The sequence below is a fragment of the Limulus polyphemus genome, unplaced genomic scaffold (assembly GCF_000517525.1).
Source record: "Limulus polyphemus unplaced genomic scaffold, Limulus_polyphemus-2.1.2 Scaffold85, whole genome shotgun sequence".
Taxonomy (NCBI): Eukaryota; Metazoa; Arthropoda; class Merostomata; order Xiphosura; family Limulidae; genus Limulus; species Limulus polyphemus.
Window position 1 is genome coordinate 24,666 of NW_013665695.1, and position 12,671 is coordinate 37,336.

The 12,671-nt window shown below is 30.8% G+C and overlaps 1 protein-coding gene across 2 annotated transcripts in view; it reads left to right on the forward strand.

Annotated features, from left to right (window-relative positions):
• The first annotated feature begins 3,801 nt into the window (after window positions 1-3,801).
• The window catches only part of LOC106468068 (protein FAM102A-like), a 28,271-nt gene continuing 19,401 nt past the window's right edge, over window positions 3,802-12,671 (forward strand). For both annotated transcript variants that reach the window (XM_022396964.1, XM_013928470.2), the window contains exons 1-3: window positions 3,802-4,054; window positions 8,109-8,229; window positions 11,407-11,597. In XM_022396964.1, coding sequence (XP_022252672.1) covers window positions 3,909-4,054; window positions 8,109-8,229; window positions 11,407-11,597 — 458 coding nt within the window. In that variant the 5' untranslated portion in view covers window positions 3,802-3,908. The remainder of the gene's footprint in view (window positions 4,055-8,108; window positions 8,230-11,406; window positions 11,598-12,671) is intronic.

The window sequence follows — 12,671 nt, forward strand, 5'->3', positions numbered from 1 at the left end:
CAGGAATGCTACGGAGTGCACCTGAAAAAGCTCTGGGGCGCACTGTTTGAGAACCACTGATTTAGACCTAAACCAATCAACATAAGCCATCACACATGTATTACAGGTGTGTCTATTTCCTCACTCAATTATACTCTTGTTCTTCCATCCGTGTTGTGGGTCACGATGGAGTTACTTGCAAATTAATATGGTTTTTCCTTTTATGCTATCCCTTGATTTTAATATACCGAGGATACTATTGTGCAAGGGGTGGTTCCTGTCTGTTTGGTTTTGAATGAGATGGTTTACATTACAAAGATATATTTATGATACCGGAAGATGGGTTCCCGAATCGGTCAATCATTTTCTCACATTGCTATCATGAGTCCCGTTCATATATTGGGGGAGTACAAGATCTCCTCCAGTCTGATGAACTTAAGGTGAAGACAATATGATTCTCTTTCCTACCCCCACCAGATGACTGGATTTTGGATTGTAGTTGACTTGCTGCCAGTATGATCCTTTTTCCTACCCCCACATGGATGCCAGTTTCTGATGGCTGAGTTTTGGCTGCAGTTGACTTGCTGTGTACAGTCTATTGGGCCCTAGCCACTCTACCCATGGAGACATGTCCTTTTACTCCCACCCTATCCATCTATTGTTCTCTCCCTTATGGATGTGTTCCTCACAATTTCTGCCAATGTCTGCAACACCTCCTTCTACACTGGGCAAAGAGTATACCTAGTACAGAAGTGGTGCACTCTCCCATGTATGATCCTCTATTGTAATAATCTACTCTTTTAGGATGTCCCTCAGACACTTTTGAAGGATGCTTCTTTCTTTCCTCGCACTGGTCCCTCCACCTATTCACTGTGGGATTCTAGCTATTTATGTGAGTAGAGGATGTGTACCATATGGGAAGTTTTAATTTTCCTATACTAAAAATATATTTTCAATAGGTACTTGCTTCCTCACACACACTTCCCACCCTTCCTCCCCACTGAAAACTGGTGCTTCCATTGTCTGCCAAAATTTGAAGTGATAGTTTGCTAGAATCAAATAGAGGGAGTTACATGTATCTGGAGAGTGTGTCACACGCTTATTGGTGGAGGGTTGTTGCATGATGACACAACCTACCTCATTGAAATCTTGATTTAAAAGAAAGAAATGATGCTAGGTACATTATAAAGGCTTAGAAAACCACTAGGGGGACATTCTGAGCTTCCGATTGGTTATTCATGTCATATATAAAAGTAAGTGTTTATAAGGGAGCATCTCCAAAAATGAAATGAGGTGAGCAGGGTGCCACTATGTTTGATTTAGTATGTGAGCAGTATCTTAGCAAATAGAAAAAATAAGACCTTATTTTATATTCAAGCTTGTCAATATCTGTAATTTGAGTTTCTAATTTGTATGAAACTATATATAGACTTAGTATTTTGACTTCACAAACATCCAATTTGAACCAGTGCTGCCTTCAACATACCATGTGACACACAAAAAATTGATGTTTATCTGTGTTTTTTAATATTTACTTTTAAATTAACAAATTGAGTAATGTATAGTTCTAAAATTTGAATTATAATCTACAGTTTGATACAAACTTACTGACATAAATTCATGAAATAGTAGTACAATAAAATTTCGAATGTGAGTCAACAAACGAGTTGACATGGCCTTTCACCTGTGACCTGTATCGAAAGGGTTAATTCAAAATGTTTTTTTTTCTCACATTTGTGCCTCTGATTTTGAATCCAAAATGGACAAATTAAGAGAAATGTCAGTAGAAAAATGCCTGTATTTATTGTATTTTTATCACAAATTTTAGACCTGTTGATTTTTAATGCTTAACCAGCATTTGGCATTTTTTTGCTCCTTAATATCATTATCTCATGCATTAAAACATTAGTAGACTCATTTAACAAGTCATTTTTCAGAAAATTGTATCTTCAAAAATAAAACAGATGCAATTATCACTTGATTTTAGTGTAACAAAGCAAGATCTTTTATACTTCAGCTAAAAACTAAAATGGGTAAAAGAAATATGAAATTGTTTTAAAAGTGTGAATTTAGTGTTTTGTTTTGTTTTCACTTAAAATGTACATGTAGAAATGATGCAATAATGCTTGTTACTGTAACTGCTTAGATAGTAGTAAGTATTCAATTACAAAATTTCATAAGCCATTTCAGTTTGGCGAATAAAAATATAAATTCCTGACTGTAGCAGTTTGCGTGTACATCATCATAATAACTTATAGAGAACTTATTCAAGGACACAGTTGTGACTCTTAATGTTATGATTTAACATCAATAACACAAGTAGATCTTTAAAATGGATCTTGCATCAAATGTTCATATCTTTTTTTTTTGTTGTTTATTTTCACTTAACTTAATTTTACAGAAAGTTTTCCTTAGTCGTTAAGGTTACAATAAAAATATTACAAAATTTGATCAAACTTGCAAAATGAAAACAAAATGGCTACACAGCTGATAAATATAAGTGTTTTGATGTATATGTTTGTATTTGGGCAATCTGTTCTATATCACTGCTTGTATGAATCAACAAATTATTTTTTTCATAAAATAAGTATTATACAAAATTCATGTTAGGAAGAAAATGTAATTTTAAGTTACTTGTGATAAAGAATTTATTCAGAAACAATTTTTTCAAGTGGTGTGTGTGTGTCTTTATGAAATATTTTTTGCCAAACAAATAAAGTAGATCTATAAAGGTTACATGAGTGTGTGTGTGTGTGTATAAAACTATATTTGTGTTTTTCTTGAAAGGTAACAGTGCTTCCAAAGTTTTGATTTACAAAATGAATTATCTCACTTATCATTTATGTAGATTAAAAAAAAAATTAAATAAAAATATATGTAGAATAAATGGGGGGAAAGTTCAATTGAATTTAATGTACATATAGGATTGATTATCATTTCTATAAAATCTCTTTCACAGATAAGATAGTTTGTAGAAAATAACACCTCCCACTTTTTATACTTCAGAACTTATAAAACAGTGAATAAGTAAAAAGTAATGATTGAGTTTCCTGAAAAAAAGTTGGATATTGGAGGTTATATAGAATTTTATGCTTTCCTTGTTTTTTGTTTTGTATATATATATATATTGTGGTTCATTGGAAAATTTCAAAAAATGGTTACGTATTTTAAAAGTTAAGTGAATGTGCATGATATCATTGAATGGTTTTATTTTATCAAGTAATGTTTTCTTTATGTAACCTAAGATACCGGTGTTTGAATTTAAGAAACCATGTGTCTTTTCATTATTTAAACGTATTTGATTATAGTGTACAATGAAAATTAGAATGTATGATTGACTTTACAGTTGCATGTAATAAGTTTTAAAAATATTTTTCTATTTTCCAAAACAATTCTTACATTTTTGGACTTTTACTTGTAGATTTAAGTGAATATTATCTGCCCTACTAAATTTCCCACTGTTTCATTAATGATATATTATTGGAATAAACCCTTTTATTTCCTGTATACTTGTTTCACAAGTGTAAAGTTAAGTACATTTCATTTATCAGTTGAACTTATAAGGTCAAAAAAGACTTGCTTCATCAGCATTACCTGTAAACTGATCTCGTAAAAATTGTTGACAATTCACCTAAGATAGTGCACTGTTTGTGTAGTTTTGTATGTACTAGTATCTGGCTAACTTGGATAAGATATTTTATGCAATGTCATGGTTCACTGTTAGCCTTTTTTTTATCTACAATTGTAAGTTACAGAATATTGATATACATTGTACAGGGAACTTGTAATTCTCAAAATTTTATATATGATGTTCTTCTTTTTCAGTTTTTCTAATGATTGTCAAGATTTTTAGATAAAATTGGTAGATATTGCCATGCTGGTCATTTTTTGCTGGAAGAAACATTTCTACCATCTTGCTAGAAAAAGTTATGTCTTTCATGCTAAAAAAGAAGAAATACAAGTTTCAAGTGGACTTTGTCTTGGAAGATCTTACAGCAGTCCCATTTGTTAATGGAATGCTGTTTGCAAAAGTCCGTTTGTTAGATGGAGGCAGTTTTTCTGAAATGTCATCAAGGTCAGTGTTTTAGATTTTATGTACTGCATGCTGTATATAGGTGATTGTAAAGTCAGTAAAGGCAATTTTAACAGTTTGTAGGGTGAAATATTTTGTATGTATGCATAAGAGATCATAGAAAGTGAAAACCCCTGATTTCTTGAAACGACATTAGGGGCACCACTTTAGGATCCTATTACTGTTTTCACTGTTATTTTCAATTATTTCATTAATACTGACAGTGGATATTACAGTATGTAACACCTCCAAGAATTGCTTAGACCTCTCGTAATAGAAATATAACCCTCATCTTCAGAAAGCCCATAACCAGCAATTAGTAGTAGTGAAGTCAGGGGAAACATGATGGTTAGGTATGATTTAAGTTGTGTTTATGAGGCTCAAATGATTTCTGAGAAGTAACACACTCTTGATGTTCAACAACATTGTCAGGGTGGACATAGTAATTAAAAATAATAATGGCAAAATTAAACAGTCGATATAGTGGCACCCCCTAATGCCTATTCCAGGAACCAGTAGAATGCAATCCAGTATGATTTCATATACTTATATGTTTCATATCCTCCCCTCAGAATGTTCCAAATACTTGTGCTGTCTATAACCATTTTGTATATTGTAAAAATTAATGCATATATATTTCTCAGTTTCATTGTTATGTGTTTGTATCATACATATTTATCCTTTGAATGAATGGTATGGGAATTAATAATAGGTTATTTTTAAAATTATGTTAGATATACTAATATTCTTCATTTGCTTGACGGTCTTGTTTTATTCCACATTATACTTAGTTTTATTTGAAAATGTTTATTTCTACTATATTTGTGTTAGTATTTTGGGTATATCATAACACTTTTCCTGAATAATTATCATCATAATACACATCATAAATTTATCAGTTTTTTTTCTTCTTGTTTTTGTTTAGGTCACTTACTTTGAAAAGTAAGTAGGTATCATTTGTCTAGAAGTTTCTACTCCAACTCTCGTGGCTATTAATTTTCAGGCCTGGTGGAATGAAAAACATTAACATTAGATATTAACAAAAGTACCTTGATTAAACAAACTTGAAAAATGTCCTTTTGAAAAAGATATTTCATGTTATTATCGACTGGGTACACTAAAAGTACAAAGTGCCACATTAGTAATAGTGAATCTGCTTTGATGTCATGATATATTAGATATAATCAGGGTTGGGCATTTGTCCAGTCTAAAAGAATTGGTCAAATAATGGCAAAGTATTGTGTAATATGGTGAAATATTCTATTTATCATTTGGTTATAATCTTAATCTGCACACACACACATGCATATATATATATAAATTTTACTTAATATAAATAATGTAAGTTACATAAAAAGAACTAGTTTATGGTTCTTCTCCAGCCCATGACAACAAAAAAGCCAGTGCTGCAATTTTGACATTGTGTATTATTAATACACTTGTTATTATCATGGCTGTTGACTGCTTAAAATTGAAGGAGAGTATAATATGGTATAGTATATTATCACTCACCTATGAAAGTTTCAACAGATGAAGAGCAAGGACCCAATAAAATTGAGCATTATATTATATTAATATCTATATATTTTCAAAATGTAAAAAGGTTAGAAATACTTGGCTTTGTTTTGCATTAAACATTCAGTGATTTTGAAATTTGTTAGTAATAGTGCAGTTACAAGACTTGTTTATAAGCAGAGGAGGACTATAGGGCCTAAAGATGAATCCAAAAACCTTGCCTAATACACCTGTATTTAGTACATTTTAGATCATTTGACTGACATGCCAACTCGTGAGGTGTGCAATCGTGCTTGAGAGTGATAACACATAAATTTTGCTTTAGGTGTGTTGTTAATTGCTCACATATATTTTTCATTATTTCTCATGTAAAAAACTTTTTAAAATTCACTCATACAACTTTACTTATTTAGTGCATGTGATGAGTGGTATTTTCGTATCATGACTAGTACAGCTGTTTACTACTGTGGCACTGACAACCCAGTACATGGGCATTGTTGTTGAGTATGCATTAATCCATATTGGAGAGTACAGTCCACTTTTGTGAATTGCCGTTCGTGTAAAATTATGGCGACCAGTACGAGAGCACACTTGTCCATGTTTTAAAGTGGGAATTGCCTGATACCATTGTCTATGAGACAAAAAAAAAGAACATGGAACAGAGTTGGTTGTGAACGTAAATATTTTTACAAATCAATACCGTATCGCTGATATATTGATATTGTACCAGCAGATGATGAATTGTCACAAATTATGCACGTTTTCAATGTAAGGTTTAGGCTGTGTAAGAGTTCATCGAAATCAGATTGATATTTGTGAAGGAATAAGAATAGTGGCTGAATTGACCAGATTTAAATCATGCATTGGCTTTACATGTCATTTAATTATTTTGTCCAAGGTCTTCCTTGACAAAGTTTTTGTGTCATCAATAACTTTAATTTCACACCCAATTTTGGCTAAATTTTTTGATGCTCAAAATGACATTGGATAAACTCTGGTTAATTTCATGTCAAACAGTGTTTTATAAGCAAATTTTTCAGGTTCAAGTGCTATACCAAAAAAAAGAGGCATAATAATTTCTTAGCTTATATTAAATAGAGCAAGTGTGCAGCTTCTCCCTAAATTTCATGAATGTACTGTCTTTGGTGGTGAAGTAACCTATCCTGTGCATCCTTATCTAACATCATTGATTATTTGCCAATATTTTTATTCACTTATAAAAGAAAAATAAATTCAGTTAGGCCCATTTTTTGTCAACTGTTGATAATCAAGAGTGCATTTTAAGGGTGTTTTAGGAATTACTAAATACTGCTTTACTTTTATGAAGACAACACAAGTATACACAGATTTTTGAAAAGACGTTAAATAAATGAAGATTTTTTTTTCAAATTTACTCTTTGTTTTCTTCACTACATTATTATACATGGATCTGAAAAATACATTTTTCATTGAATGAATAAAATCACTTACCATACTATTTTCAGGTGAGTGGTAAAAATCACTCCATAATATTTTCAGGCAAGTAAAATATCAATCACCTGCTATTTTCAAATATGAAGGACTGTATATAACAAAAACAATGGAAAGAAGGTACTATAATAGTCCCTTCTTTTGATTGTTTTTGTTATAATGCTTCAATATATTAAAATATTTTAGAACCTTAATGTGAGTGTTGAATGTTTAAGTTTCTTACATACATCAACAAGTGGACAAGCTCTAATTTTAATTATTATAGAATATACTTGTGAGACATGGTAGATTTGGGCTTGTTATAATAGTTTTTTTTTGTTTAATAGTAAATTTAATATAATATGCAGTATCATTTGATAAAATGAGTGCTATGTGTGTGTCTTTGTAATTTGGATTTTTTCATTACTGTTTTTTTTTTTTATGTTAAACATTGTTTTATTATTTGTTTTACCCACTGGTGGTTTGATATCATAAGGACAATTAAGATATTTGCCATATGTTAGTAAATTGCATTTCTAAATAACTTATAGCTACTTCATTTGGAGTCATCATAATTAGTATTATTCTAAACATTCTTGAGTAATGTCTCTCTCCTTGCCCGTGTTGTGTTTAAAATATGTGCTATAGAACTTGAATGGCATTAAATGTATATTAGCTTAAGAGAGTTTTGGTAACTAAACTTACTGGTTATGTTTTAAAAATGAAACTGGATTGTGAAATGGTTCAATTTATTAAGATATTCACATAATTTAGTAAAATTTAAGCCCTTATGGTGGTTATGTTAAAGCTCTGAAATTTCAACAGTTGACTCATTTCTTGAGGTACAACTTAAACATTATTAATAGTTGTTTGTCACATAATGTAGCAATATCAAATTAATACAAGACAAGAAGAGTAATATATATATATATATAGGTTAAAAAACAAAAATCTTTATAAGAGAACTGAGGGAATATGAATAAATATTTTAGGTGTTCTTTTTAGTATTTTTTTAATGGGATGAAATTGATATAACTTATTATTTAAGAATATAACGGATTGGTTCAGGTTTTGCAGCATTCTTTTATTTCAGGGAAGAGGTAAAAGACCACTGCGTGAAGTGGGGAAAACGATTTCGATTCTGCTGTAAAATGAGTGCCAATGTTATAACAGGAATTCTAGATCCTTGCTTATGCAGAATATCAATTCGAATGGTAAGTGAGGATTTTTGTCTATTGTGTATCTGTATTTATAAATACAAAAAGTTATTTTGTATAACAAGATAAAGCAACTTATCTAAGGAGCAGAAAAACCAAAAAAAAATATTTTATTTAACCTCATGAATCTTAAGTAATTCGTTGTTGGATTGTAAACTTATTTTGATTCTTATTGTTTGAAGTATTTAGTTGTATATCAAACTGTTTGTAGCTATTTTTTTGCAGAACTACCCCACTGATTTCAGGCCTCATCTTGAGAATCTAAATACTTTTTATATGAGGCTTGCAAGGATCTTAAACAAATTAGAAGGAACAACAATGCCACATTCTCGTAGAGCATGTTCTAATATACTTGACATAGTGTGTGATCTGAATAGCTAATGTTAAGGCCGTAAAATATAGTATTTAACTGTCTGTAGATAATTTTTATTTTCTTGTCTACTTTATTCAATAATATTTAGCAACAAACAGATTTGTTTTAAACTTTTGATTTCAAGTTAGTATGGTAGAGATATGAAATTCACCTGTTTTATGTGTGTATATGTATCCTTATCTTAGCAGCTTAGTTTTACTAGATGTATACCCTGGTAAGACTGTAGCATGTTAAGTACAAAAAATGTTGAAACTTTTTACTTCTGAATACTCAAATATGTTTATTGTTTGTAGCTTGATTCTGTACAATAAAACAGTTTTAGACCTCTGTATGTAATGTAATAATGATAGTGAAATTACATTGTTTGACTAAAGCATTATCACTTTTCATTTTATTTGGCTGAATACATGTAATAGATAAAGGCTTACTGAAATTTGTTTTTGGAAATCTTAAGAATTTCACACTATGTACCAGATGTTCACTCAATTTTGTTGTTCTTTTGTTTTAGATAGTTAACAGTATCCACTAATGTAAGATACATTAGTATAAATGTAGTATATATTTATACATAAGCTTACATATCTACTCAATTGAATCTCTTTTCATTAACTTATACTTTTAAAATTAATCTTAACATTAACAATGACTACAGAAAAAGTCTTCAACTTGCTTCTGTTTTAATATGATAATAGTATCGTATTTGAAGTTTTATTTCATTATATTTTATATTTACTTCACACAAAATTCTGTATAGTGTTCTTATTATATTATATACCACAGCTGTTATGTTTTTTACATTTAATTAAGTGCTTTTAACAGTTCTTAATCACTTGTGATCACCTAAAGTTCTCTATAGGATTTCAGAACTGGGGGAGAAATACCATTGGGTGTCAAATTGAGGGTAGAGCTTTGAAGTTTTAAAAAGTATGCATGTGCTTATTAAGTAACAATTACAATGTCCAAATAGGCATCCTTTAGTCTAACAGTCATGCTTATTACTGACTATCTTTGTAACAGCTCATGAAAAGTTTTTGATTTCCTTGCAAACAAGCTGCTTGATAATCAATTTAATGTTGTGTTCCTTTGATTGCAAGCTGTATAGGTGTGCAGTTTACAAGTCAGTATCTTGTTAAGTAGCCTACTTACCCAGTGCTAGTTGTTAAAGTTAAGTGGACCTTTATGGTTTGAAATGGCATTTACAGCTTGCTTATTCAGTTTATGTATATCACATTCCAACTTTATTATATTATTATTTCTTCTCTTGTACTATATCTAGGCTCAGCACTGGACTAATGTTAATAGCAATAAAATAATGTATATATATCTAAATATCAGGCAGAAGGTCCAGATATAGATCTTATCAATATTGCTTGAAACTTTAAAAGTTGGAGGCCTAAGCTTTATAATACTTTGTTTTATATCACTACCATAGTAATTATAGTATATGGTTCTATAGGTTTACACCATTCAAGTGGTGTATTCAGGCCTGGATGTAAAACAAATCATAACATGTCATTACACTTACACTCACAACATGTTAGATCTAAATCTAGTTTTATCTAATGTCTAGGTTAGTCTACTGAGCTCTATGTGTCAGCCATATCACAATATCTGCTTGACCCCCCCCCCCCAAAAAAATATTAAACTGGAGAATAGGAAGTGGAAAAAGAAGATATGGTAATACCTGTGCTTATAAAAGTGGTGGTGGTCATGGTAATGAAGTTGACTGTTTTATCTTTTTTTTTAACAGAAAAGAAAAGGTAGTGATAAATGGACACCTACAATTTCCTTAGGGGTGAATTTTTTTTGACACTCAGAATTCTGTTTTAAGACACCCAAAAGTTTTGATGACTGTGCCTGGGTAGCACTTAAAATTTTAAGTTTGTGTCTTGTATAAGTATCCAGTGACACTTTTAAATATGGAAGATAACTGTGCATTTTGAAATCTTTAGCTCACTCTTTCTGAAGCTACTACTTTTATGAAAGTTACACAACTAAACTTGTTTAACTTTCATCATGATGTTATAGCATTAAGTTAAATAACAATACCATTTAAAACCACCTGGTCTAAACTCCAAATAGCATATTTTAGTGAATGCTCTGGTAAATGTCAAATTCAAAAAGGGAGCTTGATCATGTATTTCAGAAAATTAAGTATAAGGTCTATGAAATAGTACCTGTATATAAAGAAATACTGTACATGCTATTGATGAATTAGTTATAACTGAAACAAGATGGGAACAGTTTATGGCCATACACATGTCAAGAAACTTAACATTTTCTGGTACACAGATTAACATCCAGGAAAACTGAATGTTGCATTTCATTGCAGTTTGTAAACAAATTTTTGCTGTTATTGTAGAAACAAATTACAATTTTATAAAGATTAAAATAGTTAAATACTGATGAAATGTAGACTAAAATGATATTTATCTAGTCATAAAATTTGATTACTTTCCACATTTTAATTGATGTAAGATTCATTAATTCAGTTTATGTAGTATTTTAGGTCTGTTTTGTAATTCTAATGAAAAATGTACTCCATTCGCAACTGCTAGATATAAAAATACCAGATATGTCATCGTCATATACATTTGATATACTTGACTAACTGTGTTAATTTGACCAATGTTAACTGAGAGAAAAGTTATTAAGAATTACCTTTGGCACAGTTTGGATCTTTTTCATCTGATAATTTAAAATAAGAAACAGAATACAGATGATGTTATATATTTTTTTTAAGTTAGAGTTTAGGTTTGTAAATGAAAGCTGTGACTATTCATTTATTTTAACTTTTTTAGGAAGCTAAGGGAGGCAGGTCCTTCCTGAAGCTGGGTTTTGTGGATCTCAACTTGGCTGAATCTGCTGGAGCAGGTGTGCACACCCGCAGATGTCTACTTGAAGGTTATGATGCTAAACACCGACAAGATAACTCCATACTGCAGGTGACGTTACAGATGACATTATTGTCAGGGGATCCTTGTTTTAAGACGTAAGTTTTTATTGTTTAGTTATATAATGAAAAAACTAACATTTTGTAATGAACCTAAATCTTCCTGTAATGTTGCTGTAAATAGCTTAGGTGATATAGGGTATCCTTGTCTTACACCTCTATCAATCAAGAAATCTTGTGATACATGATTGTCCAGGTGGATTTTTGCTGTTGCGTCGATGTAGATGTTTTCAAGAATGTTTCTATATACTTCGTTTATTCCATCTTTTCGCAGAGCCTCAAAGATAGCATAGTTCTTGACTGAGTCAAATGCTTTTTCGTAGTCAGTGTTAATTTTAATAGCCCACCCAACTCATATCCATCAAATATAAGCCTTCCTTTATCATCCCTCAAGGGTCCTACCCCCATCCTAGCATTTTGTTTACTCTTAATATATTTAAAGAAATACTGTTAATTTGTACATTTTCAGCCAACCTTTTCTCATACGTCCTTTTTGATGTCCTAATTTCCTGTTTCACCAACTTTCTTGATCTTCTATAATTTTTCTAAATCTCCCACCATACCAGTCAATTTAAATTTCTTAAATTAATGATGCTTTTCTTTAATTTTATCTCAACTCTTTGTGAGCCAACCTGATTTTTTACTTGCAGCTATCCTTTTCTTTCTATGAGGAATATGTTTACCTTGAATATTTAAAAATGTATCTTTAAACATTTTCCACATCTGATCAGTGTCTCCAAATAACTCAGCTACCCAATTCACAACAGATAATTTATGTTGCATTCCTTCACAATTTGCTTTTTTGAAATTTGTAATCAAAATATCATTATTCCTTATCTCCATATGCAGCAAAACATCGAGCCTAATAGACCAATGATCACTTGCACCCAGATGTTCCCCAATTTCCACCCTCACAATCATTTCTATATTTGAAATTAACAATAAGTCTAAAATAGCAATATTTCAAGTAGGTTCCTTGACTAACTGGTAAAGAAAGCTATCCTGAACAGTTTCCAAAAACCTTTCTCCCTTATGGTTTGACTCCAGAATTTCCCATTCTATGTGCCTGAAATTAAAATCACCCATAATTATGACTTCATTAACAGCTGAAAT